The sequence below is a fragment of the Euprymna scolopes genome, chromosome 28, assembly GCF_053919585.1.
Source record: "Euprymna scolopes isolate OS-2025 chromosome 28, ASM5391958v1, whole genome shotgun sequence".
Classification (NCBI taxonomy): domain Eukaryota; kingdom Metazoa; phylum Mollusca; class Cephalopoda; order Sepiida; family Sepiolidae; genus Euprymna; species Euprymna scolopes.
Genome location: NC_136509.1, coordinates 27,269,273 through 27,291,284, shown reverse-complemented (window position 1 = coordinate 27,291,284; position 22,012 = coordinate 27,269,273). Strand labels below are relative to the sequence as shown.

Here is a 22,012-nt window from a genome sequence, read left to right as displayed (position 1 = left end):
ATTATCCTCAGCTTAAGATTAACATTTTTTTTTCCTGATAATCCATTCTTTTAATCCTTAATACTCAATCTTAAAATTCAAATCACATTTGAATCTTAAATGAAGGAGAATGTGTATGCACAGACAGTGTGTATTTCTGTCTTCACTGAAAATAGAGTAACAGCATACATAAACATTTACTCTTTGTTTCATTTTAAAATGTTTACAAAAGATTTATTTTTTTTTTTTTTTTACAAAGGCGTCATCAATTATCAAAGCCTGAAGGCCACTCGAGGATAACAGTTAATGATTGTATGGTAGTCAATGGGACAACATCGTAGTAATCATTAGTAGTGGAAATTTGTTAAATTCGATTACTTAAGGGGGCGGCTCATCAAGAACTTGTTTACATTAGACTTGAAGACGACCATATTGTAGTCAGCTTGGAAAGCAGGGAAACAGAAGAGAGTTCCACAGACGTGCAGTTCTAAGAAAGAAGCTTTGTTCACAGAGTCCACGTTTAAGTTTAGGCACAGATAAAGAGTGGGAGAAATTGATAGCGGTTTCAGTTAAACAAGTGTTTTTCATGAAAGCCTGGCAAGAAGGGACCATAGTAAATTATCTATTTGTAATTTGTAGTGACAAAAAGTTCTTCAAAACAATATCATACCAAGCATCAGCTGACTTGAAGCATTAGTATATGTAAACAAGACAAATATTTTAAGTGACTTATAAAAGTTAAGGTTGTGAACTTGATATTCCCATGAAACTTCCTCCTTTGGAGAAAGGAGATTCAACTCACCTACAGTAGATGGTGCTGGCATAGAAAGCAATGAAGACAAAATGCTTTGGATGGCATGTGTGCACTAAATAAAACAATCCAAATCTTGCCTTTGGTCTGAAGCCCTTAGTGGAATGGGAGGGGGGGGGAGGCTTATTACTTTGGATACGAGCGTTTTTTTTTTTTGTTTTGTTCTTTTATATAAAAACCGCTCTAGACAAGGCAAAAAGCCTTAAAAAGTTGTAAGAAGCTTAAAACAAATTACTTGAAGGTAAAAAAAAAAAAAATTAGCCATCACTAAATGTTAAATGGATAAATTTCAACTTCAAAACAGCAATTCTTCTCCCTTTGTCAGTAACATCGCTCATTGAATATGATGACTAGAAGAAAAAATAGGAGAAGTGATAAGCTATGAGGTTGCCAAAAGTAAACACAGCATCTTTTAATGTGAAATCTAACAAACTTTAAAAAAAAAAAAAAAAAAAAAAAAACTAAACCGGATTCATTAGCATTCTCTAGTAAAAGCACCTTTGACAATAAATCATCCTCACCCAAAAGAGGACATAATGCTTAGGAGGATGTTCCTTTGAAACCAAAAAGAGGGGGGAGCTTGTTGTGCAATTATAAAGAGGGGTAAGGGCTTGTTAGTTTTAGCACATCGAAAACGAAGCTTCTCTCCTATAACCACCAATGCTCAGACCCAGATTTTGCTCTAGTTGATTTGTCTGATAAGTTCATAGGACAGACTTTTTTCCTTGTTTTTTTTTTTTTTTACATGGGGGTCACCACTTATCAAGGCTCGGAGGCCACTCAGGGATAAGGGTTATTGTGTGTACAGTAATCAATGAGTATTGTAGTAATCATTAGTATTGGAGATTTGATAGAGTGTCTTACTTAAGGGGACGGTTTGTCAGGAATTTGTTTATGTTGGATTTCAAGACATCCAAGTTGTAGTCAGGTGGGAAACAGGCGAACGGAAGAGAGTTCCACAATCATGCACTTCTGAGAAAGTAGCTCTGCTCATGGAATCTACGTTTGGATTTAGGCACAGATAAAGAGTGGGGAAAATTATTGACAGTAGTTTCAGCCAGACAGGTGTGGAAGATTGGCGAGGGAGGACAAGAGATTGGAGCTCAGACGAGCACTTGCCATGGAAATAACGATAAAACAAAGACAGGCTCACAACGTCTCTTCTGTGGGAGAGAGGTTGCAGGGAAGAGAAAAGGGCATCACCCACTAAACCACAAAGTCTATTTTGTACTCTGTCAAGGCAGGATAGGCTGTTTTTAGCAGCTCCTGCCCAGATGTAGCAGCAGTACTCCATCCTTGGACGTACTTCGCTTTTATACAGTTAGAGAATTGCATTAGTAGTGAGATATATTCTGGTGCGTCAGAAGGATCCCACCATCTTTCCAGCATCCTTGGCAACAGATTTGATGTACGGGTTCCATTTCAGATCAGGAGTAAAGGTCAAACCCAGAAGCTTGTCAAAACATGGAGCTTCCCCAAGAGCCATCCATTTCAATTGATGCCAGATGGGGATCAGAGCGTTGATGATGTAAAGATAGAAGCTTGGTTTTTGATGCATTAAAAGTGATCAGCCACCTCTTCCCCCATTGTACCACGCGCTCAAGATCAGAGGAGAGAGAATTAGAGAGAACTTTGTCATTTACGGCTTTTGATGTGTTGCCATAGATGGTCGTGTCATCAGCTTAGATGCCAACGAATGATTTAAGTATGTGTTTTGGGAGATCATTAATGTAGATCAGGAAGAGAGTTGGGCCCAGGATGGACCCCTGGAGGACTCGAGCATTAATACTGTGGGCCTCTGATTTCTGCCCATCAACCACTACTCTTATGAGTCTATCAGAGAGAAATGATTTAATGATTGAGAAAACATTTCCAGTAATACCGTAGCAGGAAATCTTGTGAAGTAGGCCTTTATGCCATACCTTATCGAAGGCCTTCGATATGTCAAGAGCAATTGCCCTGGAAAGGAAACCTTTGTCAAGAGATTCACTAATCCTATGTGATATAACCGTTAGCACATCTGCTGTAGATCTTGCAGAGTGGAAACCATATCGCATGTCACTAAAAAGGTTATTTCTGTTGAGGTGGTTGACTACTTCTTTATTTAATATGGATTCCAACAACTTACTCATGACACACAGGAGACTTATTGGTCTGTACTGAGAAGGAAATGACTTTTCACCTGAATTCTTAAATACAGGGCATACTGATGAGGTTTTCCAGGGTGTTGGAAAGCACTTCTCCTTAGGGCAACGCTTAAACAGTTTTGTAAGTATGGGGGGTAAGTTCTGGTTGGAGCTTTTTCAGCACTATAACTGGAATGCCGTCAGGGCCAGTTGCTTTACTGGAACCAAGGTTCTTGATTAGCTTGGTGACCTCACGCACAGATAGCGTGTTGTCTGTTATAGGAGGAAATACAGGGAGTTGATGGCCATTGTCGCATAGGGTAGAATTAGCTGCAAAGTTCTTGGCAAATAGTCTGGCCTTGTCTGATGCTGACGAGATGACCTCAGGTCTATTGATGATAGTTGGGATAGAACGCACGCTTCTGTTCAAGATCCTGTTTGCTATTTGCCAGAACTGGTGGGAATTAAGCCGCTGCTCAGCTACTTTGGATTTAACAGACTGAGCATATAGCTCTCTTGCATTTTTTATTACTCTTTTACAGTGGTTGCTGACAGTCATGAAAGCAGCTTTAGTCTTAGTACATCTATTACGTTGGTAGCTATGGAAAAAGTGATTTCTGTGCGCGCTGACAGCAGCACATTCAAGGGAGAACCATGGCTGGCTGTTAGGTTTTTGTTGGAATTTTTTGGATGGTATGAATCGGTCTATGTCTACAATTAACCATTCGGTCAGGTCTGATACTATAGAGGACACATCCTTTTTAAACATAGAATGCAGAGGTAGGTCAGATACGAATGTATGGAAGCTATCCCAGTCAGCCATAGAGTATCGATATACAGTACGGTGGAGAGGTACGTCTGAAGACTTATTACATTTCATTTTCATCTTAACTGCTACAACAGAGTGGTCAGAGGATCCCAGAAGAGATAGAACGGAACATGAACACAGCTCAGGAGAAGTTGTGAAGGAAAGGTCTAGAAGGCTTGCATATTGACCGGGTGTATCGGGCACACGGGTGGATTCATGAACAATCTGAGTGAGGTCATAGGCAATGACAAAATCATGACAAAACCTCCCCTTGTATTCAGTTTTATTTGAGTGGGTCAGCCATTCCACATTATGGACATTGAAGTCACCGCAAATGTGAATGTTAGCCGAAGGATGAGTAGACAGGATGTGGTCAATTTTCTCAGATATGCTCTCAAAGATAGTAACCCCACTGTTGTGAGGGCGATAGAGGGCAAATATAAATGCAGTGGTGTAAGCTAGTGCAACCCGGAAGCACATATAAGGTAAATTAGGAACTTCTCTGGAGATATCCCTACCACATGGAAAGCCACATATTCCATGCCCATGGCGATCTTGGGGGTCAGATTTAGATTTTAAGCTAGAGTATCCTTTAATTATGAATTCGTCTAGAGAAGTGGATGGCCCTATGCCAGTTTCATTCCAAATATGAAATCGTTGCTAAGGTGGCTGGAAAGATTGTTGGGTCATTCTACAACTATAAAAAGTACAAAACACATGATGCAATCCTCTACTTATCTAATTTTAAATTTATTTTTATTATATCTTACAATTTTAATATTGTAACAGAGCTGCTTATGCTGGAAGCAGCAGCTGCATAAATACAGGGTGACCCAAAATAAAATGGGTCCCAACTCTAATTAGGGCCCCATTTCTTAGTGTTTTGTCCGAATGAAATGAAACTTTGGTCATAACTAGTTTATTATATTCAAAACATCACATTAAAACACTAGGGTCTTTGGTCTTTCTTTAAGTGCATGATATTGAGTGTATATATAAATTGTGTGGAGAGGGCTCCCGTAAGCCGTAGTGAAGGCAACCTTTCTAGGAGAAGCAAATCTCTGATTTAAAAAACTATAAAGCGGGAGACCAGTACCTGCATTAAGCTGGTCTGCAGTTTAACGTGTCGCTGGTTATCTTGCTCTTGCTTGTTGCTGGATCTCAACATTTTGAACCGAGAGAGAGAGAGACTTAGCTGTCGTACAAAGCTAAGACTCTGTAACATCATCTGCGTATAGATACTCCCTCAGGCATTTGTCTATAAAAATGATCCTGTGACGATGGAAGTCATTTTTGGGCTCATGGACTTTAAGTGTCTGAGGGAGTGGCACTCGTTTGACAAGACGTTGCAATCATCATATATAAATTGTATGTCAGTAAAAATAGTAGCCTAGCTTGAATTAGCTTAGCAAAAAAAGAAAAAAAAACCAAAAAAAAAAAAAACCACTAATGACAAGTTTAAAATTTAGTACTTATACAGAGAAGATACCATGCTATTTTTTTATGCATAGTATTTTAAAGTTAAATTCAAGTTTTAATGTATCTTCTGCTTATTGTTAGGTGAAATAGAATACATTTGGATTCATCAGACTAATGTTCTCATCTTGAGTGTGATTTTCACAACATTTTGGTCGATGTAACCTCCGATCCTCTTCAGGTGTATTTTGTCCAACTCGGGAATGTTTCTTTTGAACTCAGGAATTTGGACGGAATTTCGAGCGGAACTCTTTATTTATTTACAAGGGGTAGCATGCTTGTTCCGTCAGTAATTCGCAATTGTATTTTTTTTCCGGTCGTCCATACTGAGGATTAAACCTTCAACCTTCAGAAGAATATCACTTTTTACAATTGATTTTTCCAAGTACTCTAACCACTGCACCACGGGTTCTTGCGGGCAATTCTGATACGAATTTTAGAAGCCTTAAGCCTATCTAATTTCTAATTGTAAATATCACTAATTATTACTATATATTAATATGTATATATATATATATATATATATATATATTAATGATTTTACTTATTACTTGTATATATTATCTACTCTTTATAATCACAAATATACTGTAATTTATAATTATAGGTACACCTGAAGAAGGTCGGAGGTTACATCGACCGAAACGTTGTGAAAAATTACTCAAAATGAGAACAGTAGTCCGATGAATCCAAGTATTACGAATAACCAATCCCCATCTCAAAAATTCAGAAACGTCAAGTAGAGAATAGTTACAAAACAAACTCCCTTCCCCCATGTTAACAGGTTTCTAAATAACATTAAGCCTGTACCTTTTCTGCATAAGTACCCTAAATTTGTATATTTCTAAAAAAAAAAAAAAAGATACCGCAAGCTGAAATGTAAGGGAATGTCACTATATTTATCTATGTTCACAGTTAAAAGTAGATTAATTGGCGCTTCTATATTATAATAACGAAAAAAAATATTGAATTTCAAGTGAAGCGAATGGTACCTACGTATTAGGTCTCAAATAGTAACATGTCTAAAAATTATGAAAAACGAAATAACTATTAATGAAAAAGGAAATGGTGTGAAATGAAGCAAAATCACTGTTATGCTTATTAAAAAAAGAGATAAGTTGACAGGGGAGATAATTAAGTTCTGTTGCTTATGTCACGTAACGAACGTAATTCAAAATGTTGGACAAATTTTATTCCTCATCTAAACTTTATTGAAAACTGTTTTTCATTAATAATTATTTTCTTTAAGTTTTGGATATATTACTGTTTGCGACAATTACGTGAGTACCATTTATTTTACTGTAATTCAATATTTTTTTTATTATAATATAGAAGCAGTAATCAATCTAGTAAAAAAACAAATAATGTAATCAAAGATAATTAAATAAAAAAGAATGGTAAAAGTGAAAGTATTTATGGAATATGGCATCAAATCGATTTCTTTTATAGATGTTCTTTCGTTTTTTTTAAGTTATGAGAAAATTAAAAGAAAAGACCAAAGGAAAAAAAAAAAAGGAAAGTAAAAATTAGAAAATATTTTAAAGTAAAAAAAAAAAAAAAAAGTCTAGGTTTCAAATATGCAAATAAAAATGAACATCTCTGTAACATTGATACAGCTGATATTACTAGAATTACTGTTGTAATTTAATGATAATATTTTATCAACCATCAAGAGTTCAGGAGGCGCCTGATGGAACAGTGCCTCTACAATCAGACACTGAATCTTTTGCACTTAACTTCCTGAATCATTATGTTGACAATTCTATATTGTTATTGAACATTTTGCTGAATCAAAACCGACTTTTCCTTGTTTTTTCAATATAAACTAATTATCATATCAGATCAAGATCATCGACTTAATTACAAAAATTCAAACATATATGACTTAAGCAGAATATCCATTTTATTTCTAAAAAAAGAAAAGATATCAAGGGAAATAAAAAAATATATATAAAAAATCAAGGGAAATAACTCTTAAATCACGCATGGATTATTATTTTTTTGTTTTTTGTTTTTATTCTGAAGTGTTTTGTTAGTATTTTTATTATTGCAGTATAAGTATCATTTGTAAAATGCGATGTCACACACACACACACGTGCACATATATATATATATATATATACATACATACATATATATATACACACACACGCAAACATTACATACATGTTTAAGCTACAATTTGAACAGCTTTTTCAGTCATGTTGATGAGATTAAAATAAGGATAATGATTTTGACAAGAATCTTTAAAAACACTAAGGGTATATGGCTATGTGCATTGCATTACTTTTGGTTAAACACTTCGCCTTGTCTTAGTTTCTTTTATTTTTTATTTTAATATATATATATATTACACACACACACACACACACACACACACACATATATATATATACACGTGTGTGTCTGTGTGTGTATAATACACACACACATAAACACAAACATATACACACACACATATTATACACACACATATATACACATATTATACACACACATCCACATTATACACACACGCACATATATATACATATATATATATATACACATACACACAGACATATATACACACATACACACACATGTAATCGGACTATTCAAATATTTTCCTGATTCCAATACAATTCCTGATTCTATTTTTAATTACCGATTCTGATTGTCTTAAAATCTTTTTTTTTATCATTTCTTTTGCCTTTCAGATTACCGTAAAACTCCATGAATTCTATGCATATAATTTTCGCAAATGTAAAACATCGACATTTGAAATCATCTATGGATTTTAGTTTTACTGGCCTTGTAAAATCGATAAATATTTATCATTAGTGATAGCAATGAAAAAGTAGGTTTTAAACAAAATAAAACAAAAAATAAACAATTAAAGAAACCGTTTTTTACATTGGAAAATAGGCACTAATTTTTCTGATTCTGATATCACAAAAGGTTCTGATTTTTTCCAATTCATTGTGCCAACACTAATGCACACGCACAAGCAGAAGATCTTTGGATTGTATGAGGAAGTCTATATTCCGCTGCCACCAGCCCATAACACCATATTAAGTTTTTATTTTTTTAACATTTTATAGTATTCAACTTTTTGTCATTAAATATTTTACGCATCTTTATATATATATATATATATATATATATATATATATATATATAACGTTTTTATTTATTTTACATATACATTATGTTGCTACACATTCATGGGCATGTTTCGGTCACCCAGTTACAAGTAACTGGAGACCTGCTTCTAGTAACTGGTTGTCTGAAACATGTTCATGAATGTGTAGCGACATATTAATACTTATGTAAACAAATAAAAAGTATATATTTCCCTAATTTGGTATTGAGCACTCTTGTATCAACCTAGTTTAAACTTCATTGGTTGTTTTACCTCTGGAAAATGTGTGTGTGTGTGTGTGTGTGTGTGTATATATATATATATATATATATATATATATATATATATATATATATATATATATATATCTCCTGGAGATATGAATGGCTTATAAATATTCTTCAGGAAACCATAAACATAGGATGAGTTAACCTCATTTTCAGAAATGCCAACCCTCTTCAGATTACCACTTAAAACCTTACTATCCTCTTTTTCTTTCTTTTTTGACCTTCAATTCAAGCACTTTTACTTGATTATTGCAATCTATTTGCAAAAACAAAAAATACAATTACATATGATGTCTTTTTCTCTTTTCTAAAACGCATGAAAAGATTATATATATATATATATTGTACACATACAATAAAAGGTTAAATTTCAGTAACTATGTCTTATGTTTCAAAAGAATCCAGATACTTGGACTGTTTCATCAACACATGGACAACCATGCAGTTTCCATGAGTGCAACTCTCTAGAAGGAAAGTCCAAAACACAATTAAAAAAAAAAAAAAAACACCAGAAAATAAAACCCAAAATATTAACTCACATTATTGAAGTATTTATACAATCAGATTAAAACCAAAAACATAAAATTCGGTTTATTCTATATATATATGAAACAGGAACAAACCAGGTTATGTCCATTAACGTTTTGTCTTTATTATAAGACTTGTGGACAAACAATAAAGACGAAACGTTGATGAGACATAACTTGGTTTGTTCCTTTTTCATCTATCTCATTAGAATACTATTTCCATTATTCTCATATATATATATATATATATTAATTGCATAATTTTACTTATTTATACAAACATTATTGGCTACATATGTGCATACATATTTCTGCTGTAATTTCTTTTAAAAACCAACATCTGGCCACTAGTCTCGACTGTTTTCAAACCCTAATGTACAAATTCTTTTTGGTTAAAAAAAAAAAGGAAAAACAATTATGCTAATTTTTTTACATACAAGTTGGTTAGAAACATTTGTTTTATATTTTATTGTTTTTTTTTTTATTTCAAAAGAATTTTTCTTCTTCAATTTGGGTGAAGCAGATTTAATAGATCTATAGATTTCTTTTGAATGCTAATAGACAATTCTCTAGTACTCCCAATGGATATCAAGGGAAATAACTCTTAAATCACCTCTGGATTTCTATAGAAAGCTTTGTACCTTGAAGTGTGCTTTATTGGTATTGTTATTTTACAATTTATATGAGGAACATTTGTAAGATGCATGTTTGTAAATATAGACACGCACATCACACAAACGTATATATGAACACATACATATACATCAACGCACACACTGCAATAAGTATATACAGACTCACACACTACACATACGTAGATATAAACATATGCACACACTACACATATATACATAGATATAGACACAAACACACATTACACATACATACATAGATGTAGACACACGCACACATCACATATACATACGTAGATAAAGACACGCAGACATTACACATACACACTACATATATAGACACACATACACGCTACATATATACAGACATATTATACAGACATACACTTTAAAAAATAAATAAATAAACTCGTACATTCTCATTTAAAAACAGTGAAGACTACTTGCTCGATGATATTGGATTTAAAAAAATAATCACAGCTGAACATTGTACTATAATATAGCTACTTGTTATTGGGCACTATTTTATAAACACCAAAGTTCCATTGGATTAATATCTAGAAAAACACAGCAATACAATTACGCACGCTTGTATATAACATGTAACAAATTTGCTTAATTTTACAAACAATGCTTACATAAAAACAGTTTGTTTGTTTTTTTGCTAGTCAAAAGAACTCACATGTTAATTATCCTCCATGAACAGATAAACTTCCTCCCGGTCTTCTTTCCTAACCAAGTACCATTTATCCCTTAACACAAGCCTTATAATTTAACAGGGGAGTTCAACATGGCCAGGTCTGCAAAGATTTAATGCCGGTGATTTCATCTTGTATAAGTCACACGCAAAGCGTCTTCTTTTTCTTCATTAAAAATTTAGAGTAAAGAAGAAAATACAAGATGAATACAAACTTGTTGAAACGTGAGCGAGAAAAAAGGAAAAAATAAACAAATGAAAGAGAAAAAGATGCTGATAATTGATGCCTACGAACAAAGTGTAATATCTGTTCCGATGCTACACTCAGTCTAATCTGAACCTTGGCCTTTTGGTCAAGATCAAGGTGTAGTATCTGTTAATCAGATGCTGCAGTTCCGTTTCTTGTTCTCTTTCGGTAGAGGATCAGTCCTTCATGACTGAAACAATTTTTTATTTTTGTACCTTTTCTCCACATTAAAAAACAACCCTGGTGTCTGTCACGTGGGGAGGCATAGTAAATAGGTACACTCAGTCTAATCTGTCCTTGATCAATAAAGGAGAAAGAAATCTTTCTAGATTTGGGTATTTTTTTTTAATTCCAATCCAGAGTGTCCCTTTTTAGGGAACTGGACTTTCTCCCATATTAAAAATCGACCTTGTGTCTAACTTTGCCCTCGTTGGGAGGCAAGTAAATGGGAAATGCTTGCAAGGATAGCGATTAAGATGACAAAAATTCAGGGCTGCAAAAATTAAGTTCTTTTATTTGCCTCAAGCTGGCCATATTGCCATTGAAGCGCAAGAAGCTACTGTAGTAGGAGGCAGATTTGGGGGGGGGGGACCTGAGGAGAGTAGGTAGTAAGATGGTAGGATGACCCATCCCCAGCTTGATCAAAATAAGAAAAATAGAAGAAAGGAATTGAAAGATCATGGTTTAACATGAACATTCATATATATAAGATACTTTTCCTTGTAGATATAAAGCCAAAATAAATCCATTATTTAGTGCACTAACTGGGGATTGAACCATGAACCAGGAAAAGTGTAACTCATAACTGAATTTTACTTAGTACTTTATCCGTTACACAAGTTTTTGTGTCATGTGATAATCTTTAAAAATATATATATATATATATATATATATATATATATATATATATATATATATATATATATATATATATATATATATATATTACACTAAATTCATTGAAATTGTTTGAAACAAGCTGAACATGTGAGGCCCACCTCCAGGAGTGAAAAATTTACTTTCACCATGACTAATATTGGTAAAATTTTTTAAAAACCCACGGCGTGGTTATCAAGAAAAGTGCAAACGGACGAATGGGAGTGATTTACTAAGACCAATCCCTCCTTTGTCAGAAACCAAAAACAGTTTAACCCTTTCAAGTGAACTCATTTCCTAACAACTATTAGATACTTCAATTTAAAAGGAATTATTCCTCTTGATTTTTATTTTTAGGTGATTATTTAAAAAATGTTATATATTAGCAGTCCTCTATGTAGTACTAAATTTTTTAAAGTAAATTTTAGCTAAGTACATTACTTTTTTTTTTTTCACTTGATTTATAGCTCACATCTTGGGAACATACACCAGAAAGAACAGTTGGAAATAAGTCATACACCATCTATGGCCATGATCATGGTTTCAGCATTTGCCCTGGGTCGGTGAAGCTGGTTATTTAACAAGTTCACCACATCCCAAATCTTGACTGACCAGGCATGACGATTCAAAACTTTTTCTGTTAAAAGTGCAATCCATTCACGGTTCCAATGACGGACTCTGTAAAGGTGGGTGGCCCAGAATCAGTTTAGCATCCTGCTTCATTGCCCTGAACCAGATTTTGAGTTGACCGCTGCAACGTTTCTTCTGATGGTGGAGTTGGATTGAGGATTTCATGGATGAAGTCACCTGGGTGTCGATAAAGGGCATGGCTGAACCAGCGAATGCTTCTGGTAAGTTTTTTGGGTAGTGAATCTTGCACTGAGTGCACTATTCATTATGACTATGCAATTCCTTCAGCTATGGACCTAGAAAACTGAGCTATTAAACCTGACGTAGTGATATGAACAAGAAAGAGAAAGAAGCAAGCTTACTAGAAGTTAAGAGTCTTTAATGATTCGATATTAAACAGAGCTGAGAGGGAAAAGATAATGAAATACCAAGGTCTTGTGAATGACATGAAAAGAAACTGGAATTTTAGGAAGATCTCTATCATTCTAGTAATTATAAAAGCAACTGGACTCGTGAAAAAGAATTTAAAAAAGAAATACCTGATGAATATACCTGGTGAATCAAGGAGACAGAAACAATTGCACTTAAAGGTATGGTTAGAATCTTAAAAAGATCTGAGATGGGGTGTCTGAAATAGCGGGTGAATGTCTGACATTAGTAAGATGCCCCATCCCTAGTTAAAACAAAATAAAAAAAATTGGAGGAGGAAAAGAAAAAAAAAAAAAATGGATGGGCAGATTATTCACACAACCATACTAACTTAATGATCTTTTTCCAGCTGATTGCAGTAAATTGTTGGTACTGTGCAGTTTTAAGAGGACAATTCTCCCAGGATTTACCTTCTCCCTTTGAGAAGGGGTTAGTTTATTGCTAATCGGTTGAGGCGCCTTCCCCAAGGAATGCCAACGGGGCTGCCTAGACATCTTGTTCAGTTAAGAGTGCTCATCCTCAAGAGTGCTGACTTTACAATCTCACTTTCTGACCCTTGTGTCACATTTCTCGCCATGGGAAAGAAATAAATACCTTCAACTTGTCAGTCATTCAGGCTGATCCTAGATAAGCGCATGAAGACCTGATCAAAAGAATCATAGATAGAACAAAAAATAAAAAATACCTCCTGATAGTTAAGATGGCTGCTGCTTGTATCATGAATCTCAAGGTCTTATGTTTAAAAAGGTTACCTAAGCCTCCCCTCCACCCTCTATCTCACCTCAAATTTCTATTGTGGCTTGTCCCACTTTGGCCCTTGACCCCTCTCACGATTTCTGTACCATGTATCAGTTTGCCTTGACAAGCTAAATTATATGGCAGTTAAAAACCAGATGTTTAATAGTCTCACTGTGCCCTTGCCTCAATGGGATCAACTTACAACCATTTTTTCTTATTCAGGTTTTATACCCCCCCCCCCATCCCATCTCAAAACAAAAAACTTTGGTGTCTTTTTATTATTATTATTCTTTTCTAGGCCCACTTTTTTCTTTATCCTTATTTCCATCTTCTCAATTTTCCCTAATTTTTTTCTCCTGTTACTTACACTGCTCCCCATTTTTCTTATTCCCTTTCTTCTTCGCCTCCTTCCCAACCTTATATTCGATTTAATTCCTTTGTCTATTTGTTATTTTTCCTCTATATATGTTTTTTTTGCTTTCTTTTCAGTTATTTTTTTTTTTCCAATTCTTTATTTCTCACTTTTAATGACTTATTTTCTCAATTTTTTTTTCTTTTTACCTTTAGTTAATTAGGTAAAAAAACAAAAAAATTTTTAATAATGTTTGGCTTCCAAAGGAAAAATTAAGATATTTACATTTTTCTTTTAATTTAGTTGTACCCGTCGTGATTTCTTTGTAAAAAAAAAAAAAAAAAAAATGACTTGCGAGTTGGTAATTCCAAGAAACCTGGACAATCAACTAATGAACTATCAAGGAAAACATATTCAACTATATATATATATATATATATATATATATATATATATATATATATATATATATATATATATAATTCAAGTTTGAGATGTTCAAAAGTAGGGACTAATGAATATGAGGTTGTTAGTGCTCGATAACAAGTGCAAAATATTTATTCACCATTTATTTGAGGATAAACAGTTACATATGGTCGCTACAAACAGCCATTTGTTTCAGTCAATTCAGGGTCGCCTGACGAAGTCTCATTGACTGAAACAGATGGCTGTCTCTAGTGAGCAAATGTAACTGTTTACTCTCAAATAAATAAAATACACACACACACACACACGACTTAGTTATAGCTGTTAACTTAGAATGACTGCTTTAAGCTAAATTCATAGTTGAATATAATTTGTGCTCATTTTTGGATTAATCTAACTGTGCATCAAATAGATACCATAATACTTAGTTAGTTGCACCTTATACAAAATACAAAATTTCAGCCAGATCAGCTTAGTAGTTTCCAAGAAAAAGTGGAACAGACAAACAAACAAGACAGATCAAGAAAAATATGATATAGATATATGGGAGTTCATATATTGTAATCTAGATAAATCTATAGATTCTATATAAGTACTGTCTCCTGTGCGAGGACAAGGATGAGAGATATGAAAACTTTGCCGATGTGTGGACATGGATGTAACTGATTGACACCTATGATTTTCCAATGTTTTAGGATTATGTGGGGGGAGGGGTACTTTCTGCTGGTCGGTCAAAATAAAAATAAATGACACATTTAAAAAGCCCCACCCCCTGCAATCCAGATGGCTATGGCCTTGGAAAGAAATTATTTTTACTGGCATTTTTTTTTAACAATTTAATATCTAGTCGATTTACAGTCTTGTAAACATGCGCTAACAAATAGAAAAACTGCTTTTTGCTGAGAACTTTTTAAAAAAATATTGATTTTAAGTTCTTTTTATTAATACACTTGAACTTGATTAATTTATTAAAAATATATTTATTTCAAGTGTATACACAATATAATGTAATATAGTACATTTCGCATATTTTTTCAGTATTTACTTCAGTGGTAAATATGCGAGTAGAGCTTAGTAGTAGTATGAAAATAAATTTATGGCAAGTAAGCCACAGAAGTGTTCATTATTCACCTGATCATTTCCTTCGGGAATGAAGGGGGGGGAATAGCATCTTTAATATAAATCTCACCTGTCTGTTTAAATGTATGTATGTCTGCTGAAACTTTTGACAGAGGCGATGTATTTTCACAAGATCAGAATGGTTTTGAAGCTCGCCCTTCGGACGACAAATATTGAAAAATTGACTAAAAACATTAATTCCTTCACCCTCAACTAGGCACTTTTCTACAGGGTCACTTTTTTCTCCAGTATTTTCACAAGTCAACCCTTCTTTTCAATTGACTAGCCTTAATTTAAACATTCGTCACTTCCAGTTTGGTGATGGGCGCAACAGCAAAGATGCCCTTTTTTTCCATGTTCTTGCCCACTTTGCGGTATAGGTATGAGCCTGCTTACCTAGAACCACTTTTTTTTTGCTGCTCAACACACTTCCAAACACAGAGCAATGCCGGGCACCTAGGCTATTTTAATATAAATGAAACAGCCGTTTAGACAGGAAAATATACCTGCCTCCTGTTTTAAAAAGGCAATAGATATTCTCCGAAAATGTGTATACTAAATAATTAGCAAGGATTGTGCAGTCTCCAAGTTCACTTATTAAATTCAAGATAACCGGAAGTAATGCTGGTAAAGGTAGAAGATTGGTGCTACTTTGTAAATTTCCATTTCCTACCAAGGATAGTCTTTTCTACTTTATTTCACTGAAACTCTTCCCTAATTATTCCAAATATTCACGGAATAGATATTCTGAACTTTTTTTTTTTTTTTTTTTTTTTTTTTTTTTTTACAATCGCGAGTATATGTGTCTTATCAACTATACTAAATTTACTAGCCTAACACCAGGGTTGTGGAGTCAGAGTCGAAGGTTTTAGCTAGAGTCGGAGTTGAATTTCTAAGAGTACTGGGAGTCAGAATTTCTAATCCGACTCCTAAAGTTCAATAAATTAATTTTTTTTAAATGGTTTTTCTGTTTGGTTTTACTAGCTGCACAATTTAGCAGTTTTTGTATGGGTTTGCTTTTATTTTTGGAGATATATCATTTTGTACTGTACTGCGATGCTTATACTTCAAGATATTTTGGTCCATCAGATCCCTGCAAATCCTGTCTGGACAGTTGTTTTCGTTTTGATTGTGATCTCACACAGGATCAATAAAAATTCTGTCTTTGAATGAGATCACTGGATTACATCAGATAACCATTGTGATCCAAAAGTTATCCAGTTCCGGAATCAAATGGAATTTGGCAATTGGATTAGTCCGAGGTCAATCTGAAATTACAATCTTATCTGAAAGAAACAGGCATAAATCAATAAGAAGCAGCCATGCTACTATAGCCCTTTATAGCTTTTTCCTGTGATCCTTTTTCCATAAAAGCAATATTATCTTTTAAAAAATTTCTTCCCTGTATATGTGTCTTTACTCGCAAATTCAGAGGAGAAGCATTTGGCTTTAAAATGCCATGGCCTAAACAGGTTTCCCTATCCATAAATATTTTATTCCCTTTTGAACTGATAGTATAATAAAATTTAATTGTAAATTTTTTATACCCTTGTTATCTTAACTTATTCCATAAAGCTGGTTGAGTGTATATGTGAGTATATTTATCATACAAGTGAATGTTAAATGTAAAAAATAATATGCATGAAAAGTGTTTATAAAATGCTTGCTGAATAGGTGTGGGAGGCTAGTATATAGATTTGTAGAATAAATTTCCACAGAGGGGTAAAGGAGTCAGAGATATCAAAGGAGTCAGAGTCGACATCCTGAGAATTCTAGGAGTCGGACTTTTACTATTCGATTCCGCAACCCTGCCTAACACGCTTCGTACACTGATAATGTTTTTTTTTTCTAGGAGTCTCCAGTACTTTGACTTTTTTTGTGCAGTGTGATAAGCCTTGCTCTGTTCTTTTTAAACATTTTAAAATCAAAATCAGTTTGTATTTTTATAATTGTGATAGCGTTTTGTTACTATTTTCAAAATATAAAAAGATGACTTTTTTCACTAGTTTATTTCTGTGTTGTCTCAATTCTCATTACACTACTAAAAATAAAGTTTGAAGTTGATTTTATCCACGCTACAACCTGCAACATCATTTACTGTACAAGATCACCAAGAATTAATTAATCTTAGATGCTCATGAAAATATAAATATCAGTTCCGAGCAAAGTAGCCGATGAGCCTCGATATAACAACAAAAGTTAAAGACATTTTATTGATTAAAAAAAGTTTTTTTTAAAAGGTTTGTATAGACTCCATTTTAAAGACATTTTTTCCATTTATTTAAAATTGTAAATAAAACACTTGCCATATTTGCAAAGAAACTTAGATTTGGATTTTATTATTTTTTTTTTCTTTCGTGAGAGAGAGAGAGAGAGGGAAAGAGAGAGAGAGAGAGAGATTTATAAAAGGATAAATATTAAATGCATTTAACTTCCAAAATATTGATACTTTTATTAAATGAATTTGAAGATATATTTTATCAAATATGAAAGATGATCAAGAAAAACTGCCTCGTTTTGATAAAGTTATTAAAAAATAGATGAAAGGTAAGAGATAAAAAAAAAAAAACATTGATTTATTTCAATAAAATAATTCTTTTTTTAATTATTAAAAACTGTTCAAAATAGTATGATTCAGAGAACCCGGGTTTCAACATGAATTAACCAAATAAATTCCAATCATGAAAGACATAAAAAGGGGTACTTCAACAGAATTTAAACTAAACTGGGTTTATTTTTACACCCTAACCTAAGCTTTGGGTTTAGTTTAGTAAAAATCAGTTTAGTTTGATTCCAATTTTGTAGATGCATTTTAAACAAGTTTTTTTTTAATAAAACAACAAAGTAGTTGATGTTTATTATCTTGAAATACCCACCTTTTGACAATTTATATCGTTACATTATAAAAACATCAAACCTCTTCTGCAACAAAAATCAAAATAGCCACAATATACAGTTGTCACACGGACTTATAAAATTTGTATTTCTTTTTATAACTGGATTAATAAGTAAATTGCAAGATTATGAAAAGGATTTTATAATAAGAATTGATTGTTTTCTACTTATGGGAAGGATCAAGTTTGTCATATAAAGGTCCTGCAAAATGCACACACACCTATCAAATGGCGTAAAAAATAAATAAGATGTGTTTCTAAAATATATAATTTTGAGAATTTATGTCATCAGTATCAAGTGGTTTCAATCGAAAATATCTTCAATTAAACTAGTAATTTTGGTGACAACTGCATATTATCTTGGCCAATAAAACAATTATTCAAATATCATGTGATCAAAAAATGTCATTAAATACAATTTTATCATTTTAAATAATGCAAATTGGCTCAACAGAAATTATTTAATATATTTGGAGCCATTTTTCTAAATAGTAAATTTTAAGACAGAAAAGACATTAGCTAAAAACTCAAACTTATTTCTTTTCCAAGATTGAATTAGAGAGCACACGATATGTGGGAAGAATGCGACAGCATATGACAGGAGAGAATCGGAGGGCGCGACAAGAGAGAATCGGAGGGCGCGACAAGAGAGAATCGGAGGGCGCGACAAGAGAGAATCGGAGGGCGCGACAAGAGAGAATCGGAGGGCGCGACAAGAGAGAATCGGAGGGCGCGACAAGAGAGAATCGGAGGGCGCGACAAGAGAGAATCGGAGGGCGCGACAGAAGAGAATCGGAGGGCGCGACAGAAGAGAATCGGAGGGCGCGACAGGAGATAACCGGAGGGAGCGACAGGAGATAACCGGAGGGAGCGACAGGAGATAACCGGAGGGAGCGACAGGAGAGAATCAGAGAGCACGACAGGAGAGAATCAGAGAGCACGACAGGAGAGAATTAGAAAGACAGAACAAGAGAAGTGATAGATACTGAAATTTAAAGAGACATTTTTGTTACCTTGTGTTTCCATCATCCAACGCAAACATTTAAGGAAACTGAGCAGAGGTAGAGCATCTGCAAATCTTATAGAAAGCCCAAAAGTGTAACAAGTGTTGTTTGAAAAATGGTAAAAAGAATCCTTTTCCTCGTTTTAAATCTGTTATCAAAAATCTGAAACAAGAAAGAAAATAAAGATAAGTAAATAAATCAAATTATATCCATATGCCAAAAAAATTTGGGTTTACTTTCAGAAGGTCAAAAAAGCTTTTCATATTTTGTCTTTTAATCCTCATATTTCATAAGCAATGTTTTGACAAAGAGAAAAGAACTGTGGCCTTCAGAGTCAGAATCTATCCATTTAACACTTAGTATTGGCTAGTTTTTGACCTTGAAGTTTTTGTTTTTTAACTACAACATTAAGTGGCTTCATGTTTTGTCTGAAAAGATTTCCGCAAGGAAAAAAATGTGTCTTAAATAATAAAAGTCTCAACTTTTTGGCTAAGAGTTCAGTAAAAGCATCTGTTGATGGTGGATGGCATATTAAGCTAAGTTGTTGACTATAGCCAAGGTCAACCTGAAAGCTTCCCTTTCATCAGCTGCTACACTGATGTATAGGGGATGGCATTACTCGATTCCCAGGATTACACCACTTGCCCTTGATCTTCCCCTTATAATACTGAGTGTTTAGCAAGAGGTAATCAAGTACCATTTTTTTTTTTTTTAATAAGGCTTTGGTAAGATTTTTCAGAGGATTGAACCCTGGTCTCCCTGCCCATTAGCGAACATTCTTAACATTATTCATTGGGACCGGAGGGGATATTAATGGGTACTGCTACAGACTAAGTAATCAGCTTATTAGAGTTCAAATTCAATTGAAATCTTATCAGTTAAAAACTCATACCGTTATGTAAGGTATGAACCCTCAATTTCCTCCCAATTATGAAACAACAACTTTTGTTCTATTAGTTGTATACCATGAAGCGTCCACAATATTGTTTTATTTTTTGTTTTGTTTTTTTTACATAAAATAATTCAATAATTAATTGATTTGCCATAAAGCAGACCAGCAAAACCAAAAAGGAACACAAAAGAGAATTTGGTAATCATGAAGTATAATTAACAGCCGAGAATTTGAAAATTAATAGAATAAAATACAATAACATTCAAATATATTAAAATTTAGTTTTCTACCGACTTATACACTTATAACGTTCTGAAACTTTTCAATTGTTTTTATTTCTGAATGTCATAAAACTGATTGACTAAAAAATAAAATTTTTTTTTTTTTTTTTTTGCGGGGGGGGGGGGGTCACTTAACTTTGAATACCTTTAGACTTACTGAAAAGTATAATAAAAATAAAAAAATAATAGTCTAGGGGAGAGGGATTGTCACTGGGGCTTTGGATAGGTAGAGGAAGTAATTTCTTTTTAACTATTTTTTATTATTATTGAAACACCAGCAGTTCAGCCCGGCTTTGCTCGGACCCTATGTACTGTTCATAACTTGCCCTACGTGAGAATACACTTTATGTAAGATTTTAAATGTTTAGACTAAAATTTGTCTGAATAATTTTGTAGAGACCGCAGAGGTCAATTTTTTTTTAAACTTTGATTCCAATTTTGGCCCCTTAACATTTATCATTTTGGTCTCAAATCAAAATAAAAAGTTTTGCCCATGTCCAAGTTGCCTACATCTAAAATTTCAAGTCTTTAGACTCAAAATTGGCGGAAGAATTTGGTAGTATCTACAAAGGTCAATTCTTTCAACTTTGGCCTTTTGGAGCCAAATTTCACCCCAAAACTGATTAAAATGTTTTCCGCGTGTCTAAATACCCGTTATGTATAACTTTCAAATGTTTACACCCATAATTGGCCGAGTAGTTTGCTAGACACTACAAAGGTCAAATCTTTTGAACTTTGGCCCCCTTGCAGCTCAAATTTTCGACCCAAACTGATTAAAAAGCCTTCCCTATCACTGAATACCCTTTATGTAAAATTTCAAATGTTTAGACCAAAAATTAGTTGAGTAATTTGGTAGAGACCACAGAGGTCAATTTTTTTTAATTTAATCCCAATTTTGACCCCGTAACATTTATTTTTGGAGGCTCAAATCAAATCAAAATGTTTGATCCATGTCCAAGTAACCTACATTTAAAATTTCAAGTGTTTAGACCCAAAATTGGCGGAGGAGTTTGGGAGAGTTTTCAAAGGTCAAATCATTGAACTTTGACCCCATGAAAGCCAAATTTCTGGCCGAAAACTGATTAAAAAGATTTTCACAAATTTCAATACTCCTTATGTCAAATCTGGAGTCTCTAGACCGAAAATTTACAGTGTTATTTGGTAGGGAAATGTACATAGACACACACACATTTTCACTTTTATAGACATATATAGACTACCAGCAATAGCAGAGGACTAAACAGATATTGGATTACAAAAAAAGAGAACTTTTAATGAATTTTAATTTTAACATAAAAAATAAGTTTCAGAACATAAAAAGTATACAGGTTGGTAAACACTTAATTTTTAATGTGTTTTGTTAAAGTTATTTATTGCATATTGCTTTTTATTATTCCAGAATTTCTCAGCTTTTTTCACTGTACAATATTACGAAGAATTAATCGTAGATGCTCATGAAAATATAAATATCGGTTCCAAGCAAAGTAGCCGTCTTGTTTAGTCACAGAAAGTAAGGTATCTAAATATAAATAAATGACAAAACAAGATGGCTACTTTACTAAGAACCGATATTTACAGTAACTTAAAATGCTCATATCTTATAATGCTGGAAAGTAGAAAATGGACCTTGAGTTTATTTGAAGTCTTGCTTCCCTT

At 33.5% G+C, this 22,012-nt stretch overlaps 1 protein-coding gene across 7 annotated transcripts in view; it reads right to left on the bottom strand.

Moving 5' to 3' along the window:
• LOC145249540 (uncharacterized) overlaps nt 1–19,345 on the bottom strand; it is a 917,547-nt gene extending 898,202 nt beyond the window's left edge. For 5 of the 7 annotated variants that reach the window (XM_080111165.1, XM_080111168.1, XM_080111169.1 and 2 more), the window contains exon 1: nt 19,193–19,313. Coding sequence is in view for 1 of the 7 variants with exons in the window: in XM_080111174.1 (XP_079967300.1) it covers nt 19,193–19,208 (16 nt within the window). In the remaining 6 variants the exon portion in view is untranslated. Of the gene's footprint in view, nt 1–19,192 lie in introns of all 7 variants that reach the window. The other 2 variants (XM_080111167.1, XM_080111174.1) reach the window with 2 other exon arrangements.
• Between the last annotated feature and the right edge of the window lie 2,667 nt (nt 19,346–22,012).